General features: G+C 38.6%; 1 protein-coding gene across 3 annotated transcripts in view; it reads right to left on the bottom strand.

Annotated features, from left to right (window-relative positions):
* The window catches only part of CEP120 (centrosomal protein 120), an 85,533-nt gene extending 76,475 nt beyond the window's left edge, over positions 1-9,058 (bottom strand). For 2 of the 3 annotated variants that reach the window (XM_078364994.1, XM_078364996.1), the window contains exons 1-4: positions 8,744-8,906; positions 8,450-8,530; positions 4,180-4,336; positions 1,872-1,986 (exon numbers count right to left, since the gene is read on the bottom strand). In XM_078364994.1, coding sequence (XP_078221120.1) covers positions 1,872-1,986; positions 4,180-4,336; positions 8,450-8,498 — 321 coding nt within the window. In that variant the 5' untranslated portion in view covers positions 8,499-8,530; positions 8,744-8,906. Of the gene's footprint in view, positions 1-1,871; positions 1,987-4,179; positions 4,337-8,449; positions 8,531-8,743; positions 8,907-9,014 lie in introns of those variants that run through there. The other variant, XM_078364995.1, reaches the window with a different exon arrangement.
* Between the last annotated feature and the right edge of the window lie 15,497 nt (positions 9,059-24,555).

The following is a 24,555-nucleotide window of genomic DNA, read 5'->3' as shown; positions in this document are numbered from 1 at the left end:
AATGCAAAATATGGTTGGTTGTGGTATTTCTGATGACAAGTATGTTATAATTTTCAATATAAGCCTGAAAGAAAGATTGCCAGCTACTCAAAGAATTTATGATTTTTCTCTGTTACGTAACTAAGAAAAATAAATCTGGATTTTTTTGTGTGTTTATATTTATTTACAGAAAATTTATTTTGAACTTCAAATATTGTACTATCCAATTTCAAATATTTATGCTGGCAAACAGGAGAGAATAGGCAATACAGCATTTGGTTTAAATAACTGAGCCATTTCTCCCTAACTTTCATTACAAATATGTTGACAAACTGTCCTAAAGCACTAAACAAAAGGACAAAGAATGGCAAGAGTATTTACAGACATGATCTCATCCTTCAGATACCATCCTCTTAAAAGGATTTTACCTTCTCTGCAACTAAACTGACTGCAGAAGTGTCTTCCAGACACTTGCACGTTATAAGACAGGTGGTTAAAGAGAAACATCAGGGCCCAAAGGGAAAACTAAAGAAGGAAAAACCTTTTCAGAATAAGATCTAGGGGAAGAGAGGTAACGAGTACCAAGGATGGGGGTAAAACAAGTCCTCTTTTTAAGCATTTTAAAATGTCAGTTTCTTTTAAATTATTCCAACTTTGGGCTAGGCTTGACTGATCAATGCTACCAGCAGCAAAAATGTTAGTAAGAGATAAATTTTTCTTCACAGAATCCCAATTTAAGATTCAAATCAAGAATAAAGTTTAAAATAAAAGACATTGTTTTAATTTAATTTTTTTCCCTTTTTTTCCTTAAGAAAATTATGGCCCAAGACATTCAGAAGAACTGCAAGGGAGATTTCTAAAGTCAGTCACATACAAAAGGGTCAGAGGACACTTAAAAAGCCCTAAGCAGCAGCGTGTTAAATAATAAAAGTTGCTATTACAGGAATCAGGATTCTGAGTTCTTTTCTTTGAGAGTAGGGGGACAGAGAGGTACTCATTAGATAACATCAAGTGTGTTTCGGTAAGTTCACTTGCTCTGATGGCTATGCAAGGAGCAGGAAGCAGGGAAACCAATAAGAAGCTATTATGATAGCCAAGGTAAGAAACAATAGCGGCTGAGGTTGGAGTGGCAGCAGTGAAAACCAGAATAGCATATGGATCAGGAGGGAAAAAAAACAAGTGGAACAAGTGGTCATGGAGGAGGGAAAAGGAAAAATGTTAAGAAAGACTTCTGTATTTCTAACTTGTGTAGCTGAAAGGAGAATGGTGACAATTCACTAAAGCAAGGAACACTGGAAGAGGACTGACCACCTTTAAAAGGAAAGCTCAGGGGTTACTCAGGTTAAGCTTCAAGTAATAGCAACTCGGATACAAGTAAGTTCAGAGATTTTTTTTGAAAAAGACAGTTCTTGGTCAAGGAAATGATTAAAACGTTGAGATTTTCTAAATCAAATTCGTAAACTGAAACATAAGAACTGCTATATTGGCCGGGTACAGTGGCTCACGCCTATAATTGCAGCACTTTGGGAGTAGGCAAATCATCTGAGGTCAGGAGTTTGAAACCAGCCTGGCCAACATGACAAAACCCCATCCCTACTAAAAATACAAAAATTAGCCAGACATGATGGTGAGTGCCCATAATCCCAGGTACTCAGGAGGCTGAGGCAGGGAGAATTGCTTGAACCCAGTAAGTGAAGGTTGCAGTGAGCCAAGATCGCGCTACTGCACTCCAGCCTGGGTGACAGCGAGACTGTCTCAAATACAAAAAAAAAGAACTGCCATATTATCTCAAGCCTATGATTGATCAGTATTCATGTCCTTTTCATCAATCTGATATCTACTGAAAATAATCAACTAACATAATCCCTAGCAAAACATCAAAAGGGCAATACCTGCTTTGTTTCTTGAGCAGTTCTTAAATCCAGAATGATGTAACCTATGGTTTCCTTGGCTGATGTTATAGAATCCAAGGCAAAACACTGGAGTTTGATAGGAGTACGCTGTAGCCTGTAACAAAACATGTGATAAATAAAATGGCTTTTGCTTAATAATTAAACTTTCTATTAACCTTGAAAATATTGTCCATTATCAAGATACTTATACTTCTGTTAGATAAACTATATTTTATATCATCTAAAAAACTCAACAGGCAAGAACTATGAATTATATCTACAAACCTCTACATCAACTAAATAACATACAAAACATATAAAAACCTTTTACATTATTTCATCTAAGAAGCCATCATGTAGGTCAATGTTTCTCAAGCTTCTGTAATGTATAAAACTTTCTAAAAGTAAAAAATTACCATGAACTTTCAGGACCTATTTTATTTTATACTGTAACATACATAGAATTACAAATATACATACATGCTTACAGCTCTTTTGTAGCTAAAAAACAAACAGAAATTAAATATAAAATAAATTATTAAAAAATTAAATAATACAACACATGACCATGTTCTGTAAGCACGATACTGGCTCCCATAACATGAGTTCTGTTTTAGCTGGGAACCCCTAAACTGCCTCATACATTAAGCTAAATAGATTTTGCCAGTGCTTTTAACTAGTGGATTACAGAACTGCACTGAGCACAAAATCATCATTTACAAACTCAATTTATCTGTATTTTCTCAGCCTACAACAATCAGAGTGGTGCTAACCTGGCACTAACACAATGGAAGCCCTAACAGCTCACATCAGGACTCCATTCCAGACACCACTGAAAGGAAATCCAACATTGATATTCTCTCAGAATGCAATATTTCTTCAATTAAATCCATGGACTAATCTAGCAATAGAAGCAAATAGATTTTTCCTTGTTTTCCATTTTTAACTTTCCATTTTGATTTAGTCCAGTACTGAGAACAAGCAAGTATTAAAGTGGTAACATGCTTCCCTAAAAAAAATATATTTTCAATCCTTTAATAAATCAGAGTATTGCTTTTATTGCTGTTGCCTTCTTCTAGGCATAGAGGCCACAAAATATATATAACTTTAGTCTATTTTATATACTAATAAGGTATTTTTGTTTAAAATCAAATTAAATTAATTAGAAAAATCCAGGCTGGGCACGGTGGCTCAAGCCTGTAATCCCAGTACTTTGGGAGGCCAAGGCGGGTGGATCACGAGGTCAAGAGATCGAGACCATCCTGGTCAACATGGTGAAACCCCGTCTCTACTAAAAGTACAAAAAATTAGCTGGGCATGGTGGCGCGCGCCTGTAATCCCAGCTACTCGGCAGGCTGAGGCAGAAGAATTGCCTGAACCAAGGAGGCAGAGGTTGCGGTGAGCCGAGATCGTGCCATTGCACTCCAGCCCGGGTAACAGGAGCGAAACTCCGTCTCAAAAATAAAAAAAAAAATTCCCGATATAATTATTTTCCTAACTTTTCACTAGATGCCCCTCTGTATATAGTAGGCAAGCCAGGTACATATACAATAAGTAAATTAACAGAAATTACAATGAATTCCAATCATATTTAATACTGAATAGGTATCATCAAGGTATTTCTAGACTATCTACTGTCTTGCACATGAGGGAAAAAAAAAAAACCCAAACAGCTCAGTGTAAGTGTAGTAGAAAAGCTTAGGCTCTGGAGCTGAATGGCTGGGCTCTACCACTACCAAGCTAACAGACTTAAAGCAAGTTATTAATGCTTAATATCTCAGGCCTTGGTTTCCTCATCTGTAATATGGGGGAACAAAAATACCAACTTCATAGTGTTGTTCTGATATGTAACTGTTATTATTGCAAAGTACTTTAAAAATTTCCTGTCACATTAAAAAAACACTCAATTATAATTATTACTATAATGTGAGATATAAAATTATAAGTTGAACATTCCTAATTTGAAATGCTCCAAATTCTAAAATGCTGAATGCTGACATGATGCCACAGATGGAAAATTCCACACACAAGCATTTAACACATACTTCATTTCATGAAAAATGTATTTAAAATATTATATAAAACTACCTTTAAACTATGTGTATAATGTAAAACAAATAAATTTCATGTTTAGACTTGGGTCCCATCCCCAAGCTATCTTATTTTGTATATGCAGATATTCTAAAATCTGAAACACTACTGGTCGCAAATATTTTAGATAAGGGATATTCAACCTGTATTCATTTATAACAGCCTGAAAAATAAGAAACCAATCAAGAAGCTAGTATAAAATGAAAATGATAATCACCTGTGCTGATGAAGTGCTTTCCTGTCAATTTCCCAGGCTAACTCAGTAGCAAATTCTGGCTGGTCAGTGTGGTCCACAGGATCAGTAGCCAACTGTTCTCCATCAAACTTGGCTTCCACTACAAGCATGTGCTTTGGACGTTTGGGGAAATAGCGACCTGGAGAAACAAGACTATACAGATTAATCAAAAGTGTACAAAAATCAAACAGGATCATTTAGCATGTGTCTTTTGGTTTGTTTGGGGTTTTTTGAGATGGAGCATTATGCTGTAGCCCAGGCTGGAGGCAGTGGCGCGATCTGGGCTCACTGCAACCTCCGCCTCCCAGCTTCAAGTGATTCTCCCACCTCAGCCTCCCTAGTAGCTGGGATTACAGGCCTACGCCATCACACCCAGCTAATTTTTGTATTTTTAATAGAGACGGGATCTTGCCATGCTGGAACTCCTGACCTCAGGTGATCTACCCACCTTGGCCTCCCAGAGCGCTGGGATTATAGGCATGAGCGAACACACCCAGTCTAGCATGTGTTTTTTAAAACTGATAGCTGTTAAGCGTGGTTGACATGCATTCCATAAGCTACCTCACTAACGCAGACTCACATATGCCCCACTTTCATAATTCATAAGAAACATGAATCAAATGGAAAGCTATAATTTATAAATTATGCTTCTCAAACATTAGTGTGCACATGAATCACCTAGGGATCTTGTTAAAATGTAGATTGTGACTCAGTAGATTTAGGGTGGGCCCAAGATTCCACATTTCTAACAAGATCACAGGTGGTGTGAATGCTGCTGTCCTTGGTTCACACTTTGAGTAGGAATGATCTCAACAAAATCTGGAATTAAAGTATGTGATTACACAAATTTTAGATATTACTACAGCAGTATTTAATAGAGAGCAGTCATCTGAAGAGCTGGGAAATAAAGTAGTAAAAACAAACTTGCCTGCATCTTAATTTTTCTGTTAACTCAGTTAAGAATACTTTCCAAATTAGCTAAAGAAAAATAGGCACATGGATTCCTTCATTCTATCCCAAGGACAACATTATATACTATCAAGACATATTCTTTCTACACGTCCCTTTTCATTTGTACTGCCAAACCCCATTTGTTCAATGTTTATTGAAGACATATTCAGAGTTAGGTATCATATCAGATGGTAGTATGCAAAATGAGCAAAACAGAATACCTGCCCTCAAAAAACTGAGGGTCTAGTTAAGAGAAACAAACCAAAAAAACTGAAAACAGGAAGATAAAGAACATCAATGAAGAAGCACTAAGAATCTTGCACTGAGTCAACTAGTCCTCCTGTTTATAAATCTGGTAAAGTAGATCTTAGTGAAGGGCATTTTATCCACTGATTAAGTAAACAAATCCCTGCTGCTACTCACCCTGGTACAAGCTACTTGCTGAGGAATTAAGCTGGTCAGAAAGACCTTGACTGCTAACCTTGTGAGTTTAAGTCTGAGGCTCTCATTGAAACTCTGTATTAGGAGTATTAACACACATCGCATCGCTCTCCCTTTCAGAACCTCATTTTCTGGGGCTCCAAAAGATACCTAGCTTCCCCAAATGAATGTCATATATGTCAAATAACCCACATTTTCCATATTATTATAACTAACAGCTTCCAACAAGCTTGAGAACAGAGGATGTGAACTGGAACAAACAGGTGCCCGCCTCACTGTGGACAACGATACAGTGAGAACATAAACCGTCTTTTTCATCCTTGGAATCTAGTATATAGCCCAAATTTTGTTCATGGTAAAAGCTTAACCATTTTCTTTTGAATAAAGGGCATGTCTAAAAGTGTAGTCAAGAAATTGCAAGTAACTCAATATAGCTGAAGGTCTGGGAAGAATACATGAGGGGAGAAGAGACTAAAAAGGTAGGCAACGAGGTCTATCACAAAGGGCCATGTATGCCATTCTAAGAAATACAGACATTACCCTTTAGGACACTGAAGGACTTTAAGAAAATCAGATTTGCGTTTCAGAAAGATTATCCCCAGTTAGTAATGGAGGCAGTCTAGATATTTCTGGAAAGGAACAAAACATTTAAGAATCAGACTACTGAAAAGATTGTTACAATAAATTAGGTGGATAATGAGGACCTAAAACCAAGGCACTCACGATGAAAACTCATTTATTTAAAAACTTGTATGTAGTATCTATGATTATTCAGAAAATAAAATCAATTATACTTGGTGACCATTTGGAAGTTAGAAATGGAGAATGAATCCAGGCTGAGGATGACTCCTAGGTTCTTGGCTTGAGGCAACAGCATGGTTATGATGAAATGATGAATGGAAATACAATACAAACAAGAGAAGAATAGTTTGGAGGAGGACCACAAGCTTGTTTTGGGTTTGTTTGTCATAACAACCTAACTGACATTCTTGACTCTGGGTTCTCTTCCCTGCACGCTGCTACTAAACTGAACTTGAGAAAAGCATCCTCCTATTCTGGAATATATGCTGCCAGCCTATTCTTAGAATATGAATTCTAAACTGGCTTTCAAGATCCTCCGAGGCCTTTTCGGTTTAGTTGTACAGGCTCATTTCTCACCATATTTCTAAATATTCACCTTCCTCTACCCTAGTCATCTTGCTGATCTTTTCAGTGTTCCACCCACCAATCAATCACCCTGGCACAAGCTACTTGGTTGGGAATTAAGCTGATCAGAAAGACCTTGACTGCTAACCTTGTGAGTTTAAGCCTGAGGCTCTCACTGAAACTCTGTATTACACGTATTAACACACATCGCACAGCTCTCCCAATTAGAACTAACAGAGGCCTCTCTCATCACCTCATTTTCTGCTGCTCTAAAACTAGCTTCCCCATAGGAATTCATATATGTCCTGGGTTGTCAGACTGTCCTGGGGTGTCCAATCACCTAGAATTCTATTGTCACATATCTAAAGCTTATTACTCAAAGAACTTCAGCCATCCTGCCCACCCTATCCTCAAATCTATATTTACAGTCCATATTACATATTGTAAATATACCCCAACATATTGTGTCCTGTGACCTCCCTAAGTGGGCAGATCTCTACATCCTTGGAGGGAAAGGAGACATTTGTTTTTTCATAGCATGGTCAGTTTTAAGTCTAAAAACTGTTGTTAACCAAATTTTAAGGTTATTTCAGTCCTATGTTTTTAAACAGTAAGTAATCTAACAGTTAATAGTGCTCCAACTCTTTAGGGCTTCTGGTCAGTCAGTTCCAAAATTCAAAAATTAGGTTTACAATGTTTCCTTCACGCTCACCCCTTACACAGTGCCAGGCCTTTACAAAATACCCTCCCATGGGGGAAAAAATGCAGCCAGTCCTCTGCCCTGGTTCCAGATGCCTCCTTCCTAATATATTATTTGTAAACTGTCCTCAATTCACCTGTTATCTCCTATGCCTTCCACTTTCTTGCAAATCTGTTCTCCAACCACACAGATTTTAAGCAACATTTACTGAATGAATTTAATTAAGCAAGGCAAAACATACTTAAGTGCTCTCTGCTCTTCCCTTTGCCTGGAATGCCCATCCTTTTTTCACCCAACAAATTCGTAATCATCTGTAGGACCCCCAAAAATGTCACCTCCTCTGGTGAACCTTCCCCACAGAGGTGGTCTTTCATCAGGTCTTCCACATCCTGATGAATTTATTTGCTGACACATTCTCCTTGCTAAATCCTTAGCTTTTTAGAACCAGGGCTGTTTAATTCTTAAAATAAAACAGTGTCTTGACACTCAACGAGTTCCCAATAAACAAATGTCATTCATCCAAAACACTTTTTAAAGGAATGTTATAATATACCCTCTTAAAGACTGTAGTCCCCTGAGTCCTCCACCAAGACGTGTAAAAAGAACGGCCTCCGCCCACACTTCTGCAATTGCAAGAAACCTGTATTCAAGTCAAAGCTCTTACAAGTGATATTATTGGGAACCGCAGATCAGAACGCGCCTCCCAGGAACACGTTCAGCTCATACATAAAAGCCATCGACGTGCTGCTTCTGATGAAAATCGTTTTCTCTAGATTCTCTGGGGCTACGGCTAGTCACGCTAAATATCACTTATCCCTAATAGTTCTCATATCCCTGGAGAGATTTTTAAATCAATTGCCTAACAGACCACGCTACGTACAACTTTGAACAAGTCTGTGGGGACCACAAAAGCACAGATGACAGGGTTCTTAAGGTTAACAAGGCCTCGGTCCCACGCTAATCTTTTAAAACTCGGGAGGCAGCAGTTGCAAAAGCAAGCCTCAGGCCACTCACCTTCTAGGATGGACACGACGATGAGCAGTTGGTCGGATTTGGAGACCATGGTTGCGATGGGCGGTCCGGGGGCGAGGTCGGCTGGGGGGAAGTGAGGTCCGGGTGAGTCGCGGGTAACCCCGGATCCCCGGCGGGACCCCCACTGCCCGCCCCCTGTCCCTGTCCCAGACGCCCGGACCCCGCTCCGCAGTCCGGTCCCACGGCCGCCAGCTGCAGCGCGCCTGGTTCCTCTGCCCCGGGCCGCCAGCCCAGACCCTAACCCTGCCCCGACTCAAGGAAAACTCCGCTCTGCACCCCTGCCAGTCTGCAGGCAGAGACGAGCCCGCCGCCAAAGGATCTTTTGCCGCCTGCGTAGCCGCTTTTCAAACGCCCGGGCAGCCGCAGCGGCCGCAGCCGCGCCCAGCTTCCGCCTAGCAACCAGGCCCACAGGCCCAGTGCCCTGGGGAAGTTGGAGGACAAAGGGCGATAGAGACAGCGAAGTCAAGGCTAGAACGCCCGTAAGCAAGCTTCGCCTCCCGCCCTTTTACGCTCTGTTCCAGAGCCCTAAGGAGGACGCGTTCATTACCTCACAGCGCCCTCTGCTAGCCGGACTGGGAGAGACGGGCGACTGAGAGTGGGACCAGTGGCGCAGGCGCACACTACTGCTGTAAAGCCGCGTAGGCTTCAAGGAGTTTGAGTGTAGCGTATTACCTACTTTATGCCTCAGCCACAAACTGAAAGTTATATTCGCGGGAATTAAGGAAACAAAAAAACTCAGCTTAGTTGAGGAACCCAGTGTCAACACTACTTAAAAATTAAGTCACAGAAAAATAATGACTTAAATCTAAACTCTAAAATCCCTAAATCGTGCTCACGCGGCACCTCTAATTACCGACCTTTGAAAACAAGTAGTGTCAATACGGTAATTACTGTACTTGCTGGAGCTGACGTAAACTCTCTAAGAATTTCCAGTACCTTAGAAATTCCCCGAAAATAGAAACATTGTCACGTGGGCAAGGAAATATAAAGGTATAGGTTCTTTCGCCCCCAGATCACAAAGTAATTAGCAAAATCGTAACCAAAAATAAGGCATTGAGATGCTGTCTGCCGACCTTTTCCTCTTAACGTCTCCCAAATTCAGACCTAAGGAATGGTTCGACTCGTAAAGGGAATGGCCGCCTAAATACTTCTCAAATTGCAGTAAGCGTATGTTCAAGTCAAACACAAAGTTCTTTTGGAGGTTATCTAGCTCGAAACCTAAATAACCAAATTGGTTGGAGGGATTGTGGACTATTAAGTTTGGAAATAATTCTGCTTCAGAAAAAGAAAAGTAAATCATCATAATAGGAAAAAAATAAAGCTGTAGAGATAGTACTAGGTAGAGGACATACAGTGGTAGTGGACAAACAAGTTCTGGCTTCTATTGCTTTCTTGTTTTGTAAATTTAGAAGTTATTTTGATAGGAAATAATATCTCGCTGTTTTCTTCTATTGCTTTCTTGTTTTGTAAATTTAGAAGTTATTTCGAGGGGAAATATAATAATATAATATCTCTGTTTTCTTCTATCGCTTTCTTGTTTTGTAAATTTAGAAGTTATTTTGAGAGCAAATAATACATTATCATTATTGTTTTCTTCTTGTCCTTCTTCTTTCTGTTTCTTCTTTCTTCTATCTTTGCTTTCTGCCCAAAAGAAAAGGAAGAATATGTGGAGATTGGACTAATTACTTCTAAAGTCCTTTCAGGTCCTGTCAGAAGCTTTCCTAAAATGAACCACTATTCAATATAAAATCAAAGAAATGACCTCCTTTGGATTCATCATTGAACGATGCATTATTTTGTGGAAGATGTCAAACATACTTTAAAGAAAGCACAGTGATATACCCCAGCTTCAACAATTTCAACTTAAGACCAATCATCTTCATCTGTTGTTTATTTTGAAGGAAATCCCCAACATCACATCAATTCATCTCTTTGGATATGTACTTCTAAAAGATGAAGACTTTTTGGCCAGGCGTGATAGATCACGCCTGTAATCCCAGCACTTTTGCAGGCCAGCCGAGGTGGGTGGATCACTTGAGTTAGAAGTTTGAGACCAGCCTGGCCAACATGGTGAAACTCCAACTCTACTAAAATTACAAAAATCAGCCAGGCATGGTAGCGCAAGCCTGAAATCCCAGCTACTTGGGAGGCTGAAGCACAAGGAGACTGAGGCATGAGAATCACTTCAACCCGAAAGCAGAGGTTGCAGTGAGCCAAGATCATGCCACTGCACTCCAGCCTGGGCGACAGATACTCAGTCTCAAAAAAAAAAAAAAAAAAAAAAGGCAAAAAAACAGATAAAGACTTTTTAAAAAATCTTAAAAATTTAAATATTTAACCACAATCCCTTTATTAGACCTAATAATTAATAATAATTTCTTAATACCATTAAATATACACTTCAAATTTCTCTGATTGTCTAATAGTTTTTTTTTCACTTGGTTTTTTCAAATCAGGATCCAAACAAGTTCCAAAATACAATGGTTGGTATTTCTCTTGTCCTTTTTTATGTATATGGTTAGGCTTTTTGCCTCCACCCAAGTCTCATCTTGAATTGTAATCCCCACAATTCCCATGTGTCAAAGGAGAGACCAGGTGGAGGTAATTGAATTATGGGGGTGGTTTTCCCCCATACTGTTCTCCTGATAGTGTGTGAGTTCTCAGGAGATCTGATGATTTTATTAAGGGTTTTCTACCTTTACTCACTCACTCTTCTCCTTCCTGCTTCTTGTGAAAAAGGTGCCTTGCTCCTGCTTTGCCTTTGTCATGACTATAAGTTTTCTGAGGCCTCCCCAGCCAGCTGAACTGTGAGTCAATTAAACCTCTTTCCTGTTAATTTTTAATTTTTTAATATTTTTTTGAGACAGAATCTTGCTCTGTCACCAGGCTCCAGGCTGGAGTGCAGTGGCTACAATCTTGGCTCACTGTTACCTACGCCTCCTGGGTTCAAGCAATTCTCCTGCCTCAGCCTCCGGAGTAGGTGGGACTACAGGTATGAGCCATCACGCCCAGCTAATTTTTGTATTTTAGTAGAGACAGGGTTTCACCATGTTGGCCAGGATGGTCTTGATCTCTTGACCTTGTGATCCGCCTACCTCAGCCTCCTAAAGTGCTGGGATTACAGGCATGAGCCAACCTCTTTCCCATTTAAATTACCCAGTCTTGGGCAGTTCTTTATAATAGTATGAAAGCAGACTAACACAAGTACTCCAACCTACTTTTTTTTTTCCTTGAAATTCTTTATTGAAGAAACTGGTCGTGTCTATAGAGTTTGCCACAATCTAAATTATGTTGGTATAATACTGATGTTGTGGTTTAACATATCCTCTGTTGAGAGGGCTAATAAATATGTACACATTGACAACACTTAAAGATTAGGAAACAAATTAACAACAAGCAAAGTATAATGTTATCAGTGGTGCAAAACAGTGCTTTGCATTACGGACAAAACGAGACCCAAGTAACTCAGTGGAGAGAGTACCCCAGAAGATCAGGGTTTGGGACCTACTCTGCTATTTGCATGCCAGGTTACCATAGGCAAATCACTTTACCTGTTTGAGCCTCAGTTTCAGCTATAAAATGATAGTATGCATGGTTCTTTAGGGCAGGACTTAAATGTAGTAAATGCCACTTAATTTTATATGAACAATCTTAGACTTTAAGTAGTAGCTGTAAAAAGAGCCAGGAACTGTCCATCAGCATACCTGCTGTTTTGCTTTAGGATGTCCAGCAGGGCTTAAAACCGAGATTATAAACCATTACTGTATGCCATAGAATAGTTTCAGGTCATAAAAAATCTGACAAATTATTAACATTGACAAAGAAACATCTTTCACATAGTAAAGCTCACATGATTTCCTTTATTTGGATTTCCCTCCTGAAAAACATTATTACTTTTAAAATCACTTCAGAACAGCTATTGAAAAGTCACCAATTTAGTTGGCCTGATGCCTTCTTTAACAGAATGTACAAAATTAATGATATGAAATTCCTCATCTAAAAATGGAATAATAATCCTATCATCATCTATATCTGTTATTCCATAATCTAATTTCCTTTCATATGTCGTATTAAACAATAGTAATTTCAGTTCTAGTATAAATTATCACATAAAAGCTTAGATTTATGAGGGAAAATCTTGTTATAACTTTATAAAGTACTGTTTCAAAATATGTAGGTAAATGCTAGTAACATGTAACTTTTATCTATAAGACAATATGAGATTAATTACACTATAAGGTTATAAATTTAAACTGACAGGTATTTTATTTTATTTTCTTTATTTTTTGAGATGGAGTCTCGCTCTATCACCCAGGCTGGAGTGCAGTGGTGTGATCTCAGCTCACGGCTCACTGCAACCTCTGTTTCCCAGGTTCGAGCAACTCTCCTGCCTCAGCCTCTTGACTAGCTAGGATTAGAGGTGCACACAGACACTCCCAGCTAATTTTTGTATTTTCAGTACTGATGGGGTTTCACCATGTTGGCCAGGCTGGTCTCGAACTCCTGACCTCAAGTGATTTGCTTGCCTTGGCCTCACAAATTGCTGAGATTACAGGCGTAAGCTTCTGCGCCGACTGAAATTGACAGGTTTAATTAAAGGCTTGATTCTGAAATCATTAGTTTGTCAACCTAATAACTAATTATACTAGGTGGCTTTCTATTTCCATAATTTTCTATCAAAAAAAGAATAAAACAAAGCATTTTGACATATTTTAAGCCTTTCTTTGCTGTAGCTATTTTATCTTTTGAAAAAACACTTTACTTTGTAGTATTTCTCCATATTTTTTCTCTTCAACCACTTCCGTGGACCACCACAGGAGGAATTATGAGCTATCTTTCTCTTCCTCAGCCCCTTTCACTGTATACACACAAATACACACACACTTCATAAAATTTTAGGCATCACTCCCAAAGACTAATAAAATTAACACATCTGTTAAATAACTGTAGTTTGTAAAAGCTGCCAGACCCAACTTCAAGAGGTGCTTCTAAAATTTCCTCCATTAAGAAAAAGGAATAGGAGTGAAAGTGATAACTAATCCTTATCCTTTAGTGTCAAGAAGACAGAACCCTTTCAATTCAGGATGTACTGTAATTAAACTTGGCAATTAATTTGGGTCTTTGATCGCTGGAAGAAGGGCCTCTAATATCTATCATAAGAGAGACAGGATAACCCAGTATCAAAGAATCATATGTCCCTGGATTTCAAGTTCCATGACTTATTAGCATTGTGACTTGGCCAGGTCACTTATCTCTGAACCTCAGTTTTTCCATCTATAAAACAGGTGTTAGTCCTTTCCTCACATGGTTTTTGTCAGAATTAAATGGGATTGCTTTTGTGAGGGGCCTAGGCCATGATGAAATCTCTAAATATGGTAGCTAGTTTTATTGTTAGTGTGGAGAGATAATTTACTGCAGGATTATTTTGAGATTTGTTCCCTTTTATTGGTTCTACAAAGGTAACTGGACCCTGTATATTCCCTCACCTTGGCCTATACTTATGTTCTACTGGTGATATCCCCAAAACAGCTCCTCTCTCCCTGGCTTCTTTTAATTTTTGTGGGCACATAGTAGGTATACATATTTATGAGTTACGTGAGGTATTTTGATACAGGTCTTCAATGCATAACATCTCCCTGACTTCTGTGAAAGACCACAATGGAGCATGCCAAATTCAAACCGTCCTGCCAGTCAGATGTGGTCAAGTAGTAAAGCGGGCTGGCAGGGTGAGGGCAGAAGTAGGTCACACAGCTGTCTCAAGGGGCAGCACTGCTCTGCTCTAGCTGATCATTGCCATACAATAAAAGACAGACTTTAAGTTTCATAAGGAGATAGAATTGTAGATTTTTATGTGAACTCATCCAACTTTTAAGTGCTGGTAATTAAATTTAGTTTAAAAACAAAAAGCAGTCCAGGTACAGTGGCTCATGTCTGTAATCCCAACACTTTGTGAGGCCGAGGCAGGCAGATCACTTAAGGCCAGGAGTTTGAGACCAGCCTGGCCAGCATGGCAAAACCCTGTCTCTATGGAAAATACAAAAATTAGCTGGGTGTGTTGGCACACACCTGTAGTCCCGGCTACTCAGGAGGCTGAAGCATGAGAATTGCTTGAACCTGGGAAGCAGAGTTGCAGTGAGCCAAGATCACATCACTGCATTCCAGCAGGGGGTGATAGAGTGAGAGTGCCACAAAACAAAGCAAACAAACAAAAAAACCTTGCATGAGTCAAGCCAAACACTTCTGCCAGCCACAAATTAGTTACCTCCAGCCAAATTCATTGAGATGATTGTGATAGGTGTCAAGGGTGAAAAGACAGCAGTAAAGAAAAGAGATTGCCTAAAGCTAGAAAGGAATAGGATGAAGGAGGGTGTATGCGGACCAACATTCCACTCCTTGGCAGAGCCATGGGGAGGAGACAGACCCAGAAAGTGGCCCCATGGGATTTCTAGGGAAGTGAGACCATAGGCCCTGGTTTATCATCCTTGGCATAGATTCCTAATTTGACAGACTCAGCAGATTGGCTTGTCAGTGACCAGTGAGGAAAGAGCTAGCACAGCCTCCTCTAATATTTGCACTGTGTGAGAACTCCAGCACCTTTGCCCAACATTTTGTATGTGGAGAGGGAAGCCCTAGCGATTACTGAGATTGAATGTCCTGTTGATTGGCAGAAGGAGATTCCGGTTGAATTTGAATATAAAGAAAAGCAACATTTCTTGCACGCTCTCCTTTGTGTTGTAAGCTTCATGGGATTACTTTAGGCTGAGATGAGCGTTGAGCTACCCTGTTGTGTTGTGTGTGTCATAGTGGCTCTCCCTGAGGTAAGGTATAGAGTGGAAGGTGGGGGAATGCCCCCTAATCCATGGAGGAAAGGCAGAGGTAGAGACATTCTGGAATTATAGTAAAGGGCTTCAGGCCAACAAAAACTGCTGCTCAGGTTTGCTTTGAAAAAACTATACCATTGGTAAAATGACCACATTCTTGAGAGAGCAGACTTATGAATGGGCTTCATTTTAGCAGTAGAGATTGGAAGAGATAGTGGATGCTGGAACCCTCTCTGTAACACTGTGACATTGAGACACACTATGTGACATTGTGGGACTTTGATTCACTTATTGTGTAATGTCTGATGTGTGTGGATTTTTTTTTTTCATCCAAAAAGCTTTCTTTGACACACTGGAGCCAATAGTGGAGAAAGAGCTGGTGCCAGCCTACTCAGCTGTCTGGTGAAGAAATTCCCCAGGCTCTGGGTGAGTGTTTTGGCCCATAAAAGTGTGACCCCACTAAATGGTAACACAGAATCTTCTGTACTACAAGCTATCTCTGGCACAAGGGTTCTATTTAATGCTGACATTACAAGTACACCTGAAGGGTATAAAACTATCCCCTACTTCTCTGTGTTTCAAGGAACAGAATAGATAAATAAATAAATTATAACAACAGTCAATAGCAATCCCCCTCCCCTTGTAATTCAGAGGAAGTTTCTAAACATGCAACCTGGGTTCAAAGAAGAGAAAAGCCTCCATCTTATATTAAGCAACTGCACAAGAAGCTTCCGCAGCCAGCAGCTAGTAAGCTTAGTCACCCATTTCACAAGGAGTATAACAAAGCTCTATCCCTTTACTATTGCATCAGCCACCAAAACTGTTCTTCTTGAATTATGGTATGTGTTTCTGTTGTAAGGATAATGCTTTGAATTTGCATAAATGTGTACATTTCCAAGCAGTTTCTAGCAAGTGTAACAGTTAACAGGAAGTTGAATGGTGACTTTTATTTATTGCCTTAGTGTTATCACCTATGACCCAAAAGATGATAAAGAGGTATTGTGTCCCCCTCACTCCAAAGAACACCCAAGGAAACTAAGGCACAGATAACACTCCCAGTCTCGGTAAGAGGAGATGACACTGACTTTGCTACCTTCAGCCATCAGTTTAGCACAACCTAACTTTATATTCCTAGATGATGAGCAGAGAAGTGAGTGATAAGCCTTAGGCATTTTCTATTTAGAAGGTGGGAGCCCTTCCCTTTCTTACTCCAAGCCAGGTGAAAGGGGGCAGATAAAGGGAACCTCTTACAGAGATGGATGAGCTTGCTGATCAGCAGTTTAACACGAATGCTTGAGTAGGAAGAAAAGAGAAAGAGAGAGAGGGTGTGGGGGTTGTGAGGGAAGAGAGAGAGAGAGAGAGAGCGCGAATTGATTAGTAGACTGTATGCAAATTTGTTGTGGCAAAAATGTTTGAGATTCCTGTAGTTGAAAAGAATATAATGGCAGGTCACTTTTAGTTATTTTGGGGTCCAAGTTGACAGGCCACCCAGTGAGAGGACAGAAGCAGCATAACATTACCTCATATGGAATCCAGAGTAAGAACTGATCTGGTTTCAGAAGCAGTTGAGCAGGTGTCAGAAGTCACTAAGTTATGCAGGTCTCCCAGAACAAAATATATGGCATTGGGACCACCCCTCCCACTCCGCCACCCTGCAACATCAACTTTGGAATAACACGTCCCAGGAAAGACTCTATCTACATTTAGCTGGGATCCACTTATTATCCGAGACTGATGGATCTTCAACAGAAAAAGAGCCAAAGACAAGTGAGGAACACAGCTGCATCTGCTAAGTTAAAGATATTTGTAGTCTTTCTCCATTTCTTATCCCCAGGAACAGGCTCCCCAAAAAAGGAGTGAAAAACATTGATCCCACTCCCTCCCAAATCCAAGTCCCTCAGGTAGAAACCCTGAAACTGGAGAGGTGGGAGGAGAAGAGACTTCAAACAGATGAGATTAAATCTTAAATTAGATCGAAATGGAATGAACTGACATTTTAATAGTTGGAAGTGATCAGAAAACTTATGGGATTTGACAAAGTTGTGATTAAAGAACGGGAAAGAGAGACTCAGTGGAACATAGCTGAAAAGCAATATTTGGAGAAAAATTAAACTATTTTATATTTGTACTTGACCCAAGTTCAGATTGTTGAATAACCCAATCATGCATATGATCTAAGCAACAGTGTGGAGGGAAAAGCAGGGAAGTTTTGCCATCTTTTAACAGATGAGAAAATCTGAAGTCGGACAATCTGAGCAATTTGATAACAATCAGAGCTCAGGTCTTCTGAGTGCTTGTGTTAAGCTACCTAAGTTATTCTCAAATTACCCTTAGAACATGAAGCTGTGCCAGGAAACTGGAGTAGAAACATGTCCTAGAGCAACAATGTTCATCAATGCTAAGAAATGAAAACATTGTATTTCTAATAAAACACATGGAAACTGTGTGGATACAATAAACATTTGAATGATTTTTAAAAATTTATTTATTTATTTATTTTTGGAGATAGGAACTCTATCAGCCAGACTAGAGTCCAGGGGCATGATCAGGGTTCACTGTAGCCTCAATCTCCTAGGTTCAGATGATTCTCCCACCTCAGCCTCCTGAGCAGCTGGGACTACAGGCATGCACTGCATGACCAGCTAATTTTAAATTTTTCTGTAGAGACAGGGTTTATCCACGTTGCCCAGGCTGGTCTCAAACTCTGGGCTCAAGCTCTCTGCTCACCTTGGCCTTCCAAAGTGTTGGGATTACAGACGTGGGCATCATGCCTGGCCTTGGATGATTATTAAATATTAAATAAAATACTTCAAAAAATTTGTTTTGGATTACATCTTTAGCCTTCAACCTGCACAAATCATGTCCATCCTAACCCTCCTCTGCACTTAAGAAGTCACCTGGGGAAACCTTTGAGAAGCTCATCACCCATATTGTTGAGCCAGACTCACATTAAAAGCTGTTTGGAATAGTGAAAAGGGAACATTTCCTAATGTCTAAGAGGAAGTAATATGCTACTTGCACATTATGCTCCATGGGGTAGAAGAAGATTCAAGTTATTATTCCAATTACATGTTAAAATCTTTGTTACATCAGTGAATGACATTCTTAGGAAGTTCCACTCAGATATTCTAGTTACTCCAGATACATTTGGCTGAATGTTTAACTGACTGGTACCCTTATAATTGCTGAAAATTCTGTGATAACAGAATATTAGTGCACTCTATAAGTTGTTATGAATGTGAAGTACTTTTTCTAATCATACAAATGATTAATATCCCAGATTAGTGAAATCAGATTTCTTTTAAAAAAATATTCTGGCTAAGAATCTGTAATGTCAACATTTACAGGTTTATCTTAACATTAACCAGAAAAATATAATCTTCCAAAAGTTGATAAATGTAAATTACAGTAACTTATAAAATGTGTGTTTTTTAATTACCATATTCCTAGTGCCTAGAAGTGTCTTGAATAAATTTATAGTAAAGACTCAATAAATTACCATTTAAAAAATAAATGAAGCTGAATTCATAACAATATTAGAACTTTACCTACACCAGTGATAGTTATAGAGATATAATTCTTATATGTATAGAAGACAACAATGAATACATAACTAAGTATAGGTAATGAAATGTGACTGTGAGATTGTCTTAATCAGATTGCATTTGAGAAAATTGCCAGCCATTCTTTGATACATTAAGAAAAACATTATGATGTATTTATTTGATTTCAGAAACTTTTCTATAATATGAAAGGAAATTATTTATTGTACTGGAGAAGAGAAAGAATTACAGTAATGCTTTGGGGAAAGGCTTGAATATTAAGGTGACTATAAACAGATGATTTGGGAGGGATATCAGGGATAAGGGTAAGTAGGTTAACATTGGAAAGTATGTCTAATCTACAACTGTTAAGAGGAGAAAGAGGAAAAATTGAACAACAGAAAGGAAAGGGAGGGATATAATATGAAGCTTACATGTTATATTAGTGTTTTCATTGGCAGTACCATAAGAAGCCTGACAACCAGAGAATATTCCATTAGGGAATGAGAGGAGGACAAAAGACAGAAAGAGGGAGGAAATGAAGATGAAGGAAGGAAGGGAGGGAGGAAAGAAGGAAGAAAGGGAGGGAGGGAAGGAAGGAGAGAGAAGAAAGAGGGAGTGCATGAGGGCGAAGGGTAAGAGACAAGGAGGGGAGAGGGTTAAAAATCTAGACATCTGAAGAACTTAAACCAGTACCCACTGATACAACAAGTGGTATTTTCTGGATGTTTTTTGAAATTATGTATTTGTCAGCCACTTCTACTTCTTATTTATATAACATTTATAAAGGATCAAGATATAAACTATTATAGTTTTGTCCACCATCCAGGCAGCATTTAGTAACAAATTAGCTTCTGTTATCTCTATCAAGGAATATGAACACACAAAAATAATGTCTATTCAGCAGGGTGAAGTTAAAAAGATATTTTACTGGCTGGGCGTGGTGGCTCATCCCTGTAATCCCAGCACTTTGGGAGGCTGGGGTGGGCAGATCACAAGGTCAGGGATTTGAGACCAGACAGGCCAATATGGTGAAACCCCGTCTCTACTAAAAATACAAAAGTTAGCCAGGCATGGTGGCCGGATCCTGTAGTCCCAGCTACTCAGAGACTGAGGCAGGAGAATCACTTGAACCTGGGAGGTAGAGGTTGTAGTGAACTGAGATCATGCCATCACACTCTAGCCTGGAGATCATGCCACTGCACTCCAACCTGGGTGACAGAGCAAGACTGTCTCAAGAAAAAAAAGATATTTTATTATGCGTTTGTTATTATTTCCTTGTTGTGAATTTTAAGAGTTTTGATATCATGCATCCTAAATCCTTGTTTAAATTATTGTCCTTATATTGCTAGCACAAGTGCCAATGAAGTACGATTTATTAAGTTACATGAGATAAGCATCTTGTTTCTTCACCTCTTTACCTCTCTATCCCCAGGTCCTGGAATAGTGCTTGGTGTACAATAAGCATTCAATATGATATATAATAGATTTTAGCCAGTAGATGGACTGACTCTAAAACGTAACCTGACATGATATATTTGAGTAATATCCTCTATTGTAAAGGATGAATTATATCCTCTATTGTAAAGGATGATTAATGAATCAAAATGGTAAACACTTTCTAGGAATATTCATTTCTTCATAATAAAATATAATGTTTTATTGTATTTGGCTAGTAGCTTTCTTCTTTTGTCAAACTTTTAAACTTCAATTTTTTTTTTTAATGTGGAAATCAGAAGTTTTCAAGGACTTTCTCCTATTTCCCAAGTGGACCAAAATAGAACCATCAGGCACCATAAGATTCCCAGGAGTTTCTTCAAATTTCAAATACCCAAATCCACATTGTTGTCTATCTTGAAAAATTTACCTCTGAATGTACACAGGGGAATTGAATACATTTATCACATATCTATTTTCAGTAGAGTTTGCTGGTAATTTTTCTTTCTTTCTTTTCTTCTCTTTCTTCCTTCCTTCCTTCCTTCCTTCCTTCCTTCCTTCCTTCCTTTCTTTCCTTTTTTATTTAAAGTAAGCTTCTAAGTTTTAGGAAAACTGAGCAGACATTCCAGGGTCTTGAGTTTGCTTCCACTTAAAAAGCATTAAGTGGTATAACAAATGCAGCTCAATAGATCCAATTGTCATCCCATGCAAATAATCAACTTACCACTTCTAAGAGTAGAGCTTAGGGAGCACTCATCTTATGCGTGGTCATATTTCCTTTCCTGTCCTTTCCCCTAAAGTGTTTCTGCCTAGATCAATTACGTTTCTCCTTGCCCAACCTGGTTTTCATGAGTATGGGTCCCTAATGTTATCGTTTTGATACAAAAAGTGGAACTTCATAACAGTTTTTCATATTAACTTCAAATCTATTAAAATCAAACACACTTTAACTTGTTATTCAGTCATGAGAGGAAAAATTATTCATTACCTTCTTCATCTCCCCATTCCCCTCAAATAAGTCAACCATGGCTTTATTCAAAGTTAATAATATATCCATCTATGACATTTATTTCAGTCAAAACTTCACTCATTGAGATATTTTGTTTACAAGCCCTCTACCCGTAAACAAAGTCTCCTTGGATTCAAATGTTTTACATTTTTAGAAGCAAAACCTACAAATCATCTTATGTTAGTTGTCTAATTAGTTGGCAGTTTAGATACTGCCCTCCCTTCTAAAATCTCAAACATGAACTCCACACTCAAAAAGAATAGAGCCAATTTAATGTATTTTTCCTTAATTTAAGAGTTTTCTCTTTTGGCGTAGCAATCTTTTTTCCTACTTTCTTGTGTCAGCAAAATGAAAATCAGTTTAAATTTGGATGATCAATATTCAGCCAGCTTGAATACTTTATTTCTGCTGTGACCATATGCTATTATAATATGTAGAAATGTATGAATCTAGCAAATTAAATATCAGTAAATAATGGAAAATGGATGGCAATATGCCTGTGGATAGGCAGTCCACAAAATAAATACTGCTGAGTTCAATGAAGAAAAATTGGAAACCCCAAAATAAGTATGTTTGAAGGGCAGAAGATTTTTCTATCAAAATGTAACACAGGTGTGCCACAATTATTTTGACTGAAGTAATATTCAAAAACGTATACTTTCCATGCAGTTACATTTACCCTAGAAAATGATTATGTGATCATCTTGCATCTGTTTTTTATCACTTCCTCTCCTCCTAATACCCTAAAGATACTGAGTTCCTAGACAAATGAATTAAAAAACAGAATATAACATAATTTTACTAAAGAGGGAAAAAGGAACTCACCTTAATTTTTGTAGTGTTAATGTTGCTGTTATAAAATATTTCAATAAATTTAAAGGACTGAATGAGTGATCTGAAAAGACACCATTTTTAAAAACACAAAGATTATTTTTCCGGTGATCCTATAGAGTTATTGAACTCTCTCTCTTTAATGTAATTCTTCAGCTTGATGATGTGATACATAAATTATTCATAAAGAATGTATTTTAATCTCTTCTTATCAGCATTGAAATTTTAAATTAGATCCCAAGGATAATACAGGTAAAACATAGTTTAAGCATAAATCCTATTATTGAGATTTGCTGAAAATCATTGACATTTTGTGATTGCTAAAAGCCCTCACTTCTTATAACCTAACCATGGTGCTGTATTTAATGGAATCTTTTAGAATTAATATTTAAGATGCTATTTAAGATAATTAACTTCAATCAATATTTAGAGAGACTAAAGCCACTTATTTTGTCTTATTCATTCCAACCTATGAAGTGAAACTCAATTTACATAAAAGTTACCGTGTGGTAAGTTAGATAATACATATACATTTGGAAGAATTCTTTAATATTATATATGCTGTATCAGTATTAGTGTGCTTTCAGCTCCAAGACATGGAAAACTTTACCCCAACTGGCTTATAGAATAAGAATATGTATGCCTTTGATACTTTAGAAGTAGGAAAGCTTTTAGGGTTAGTGCAGTCCTTGCAAATTTTTCATTTGTGCTGTCTTCTCTAAGTTGTTTCATTCTCAGGTCAGCTTCCCTTCCTGACGCCAGGCTGTAATAGTCCTGGGCATTGCAACAGAATGCCAGACTGCCAGAGAAAGAAGGGATGTTTCTCCTAAAAGCAAGAACATTTAGGGAGTTTTCTCCTAAAAGCAAGAACATTTCTTTCCAAGCAGCTCGAGTCTCACTGGCTCCCATTGGCCCTCATGCTCATTTCTGAACTACTCCTGTAGCTTGGGGAATGCCACAGCTGTCTTGCTCAGGCCTAATTTTTAACCCAGTCATTGTTGCAAGAAGTTGAGATTGCCCTTAAACCAACCAGATCCAGGAAACAAGTGTTGACTGCAATCCTGAGAATGGTGGCTCAGGGTGGAACTGGAAGTGCCATTGCTCTAAGGAGTGTCCCTTAATAGACAACTCAAGAGTCACTAAAACCAGTATTTCTGCTTTTATGGTACAGCAGCATTTCCAAAACTTCAGATCCCTTGTAGACTACCTCCATGAGTTTTGTGTATCTGCCACCTGTGCTATCATTAATATTTTTCTTGGCAATGATTCACTCACTAAGATGTAAATATTTATTTTAAAAAATCATATTACTATGTTACATTTAAGAAACAGTGTCACTTACCACAAATAGATATGCAAGGCAACCTCATTCATTCAATGAAAACAAACAGAGAGCAATAAAAAAAAGTATTTAGTTAAGGCTAGTTGTTGCTTGCCCAAGGCTCTTGAGCCTGAGGCCTGATTTCTGTTTGTTTAAGAAAAGAAAAAAAAAAAAAGGTTAGGGAATAGGTAGGAGGAATTAGCAACTGTTAAAAGCATTAAGAAACTGGTTCTGTTCAAGGACTTCCTCAGAACAACTGCAAGCACATTGAGTCACTTTCTCTATATGATTCGATATTATTTTTACTGCCTCACTTTCTATTCAGGGGTGCACACCCCCTTAGCAAACACTCATTGGAGGAAGCTGCCCTGTGTAAAGGGTTAAGAGAACAGACCTGGATGTTGCCATAGGCCAGCCTTGGAAACTGTTCAGGAATTGAGGAGTTACCAGGAACCCCTACACTCTACAACTGAATGACATGTTGGTCAGGGAATGCTCTTCCATCTGGTGAACTCTCCTGATATAGGCTGGGGTGTGTCCCTCCAGAATTCATCTGTTGGAAGTTCTAACCCCTAGAACCTCAGAATGTGACTGTGTTTGAAGATAGGGCCTTTGATGAAATAATTAAGTTAAAATGAGGCCATTAGGGTGGGCCCTAATCCAACATGACCAGTGTCCTTGTAAGAAGAGATTGGGACACAGGAGAGACATGTGAAGACACAGGAAATGACAACTGTCTGTAAGCCAAGAAGCCTCAAAAGAAACCAGCCCTGCTGACACCTTGATCTTGGACATCTAGCCTCCAGAATTGTGAGAAAATACGTTTCTGTTGTTTAAGTCACCGGTTCTATGGTACTTTCTTATGGCAGCCCTAGAAAACTAATACATTTCTCAAGTGGAACAAAATTCAGAAGACACAAAATTGTATAAGTGCTTTGACTTGCTTCCTGAAGTATTACAGAGGCACTAATGCCTAGAGCACACATGGAGACCATTTGGATTTGGTTCCTTGCTAGTATGGGGATTTTTAAGGTTCCTGGTGGAAATCATGTGTAGTAAGACATCCAGTGAGCACATATGCATAGTTTAATGACAGGATACATTCTGAGAAATGCATCATTAGTCAG

The sequence above is a fragment of the Callithrix jacchus genome, chromosome 2, assembly GCF_049354715.1.
Source record: "Callithrix jacchus isolate 240 chromosome 2, calJac240_pri, whole genome shotgun sequence".
NCBI classification, from domain to species: Eukaryota; Metazoa; Chordata; class Mammalia; order Primates; family Cebidae; genus Callithrix; species Callithrix jacchus.
Note: the sequence above shows the minus strand (reverse complement) of the source record. Positions and strands in the feature narration are given on the sequence as shown.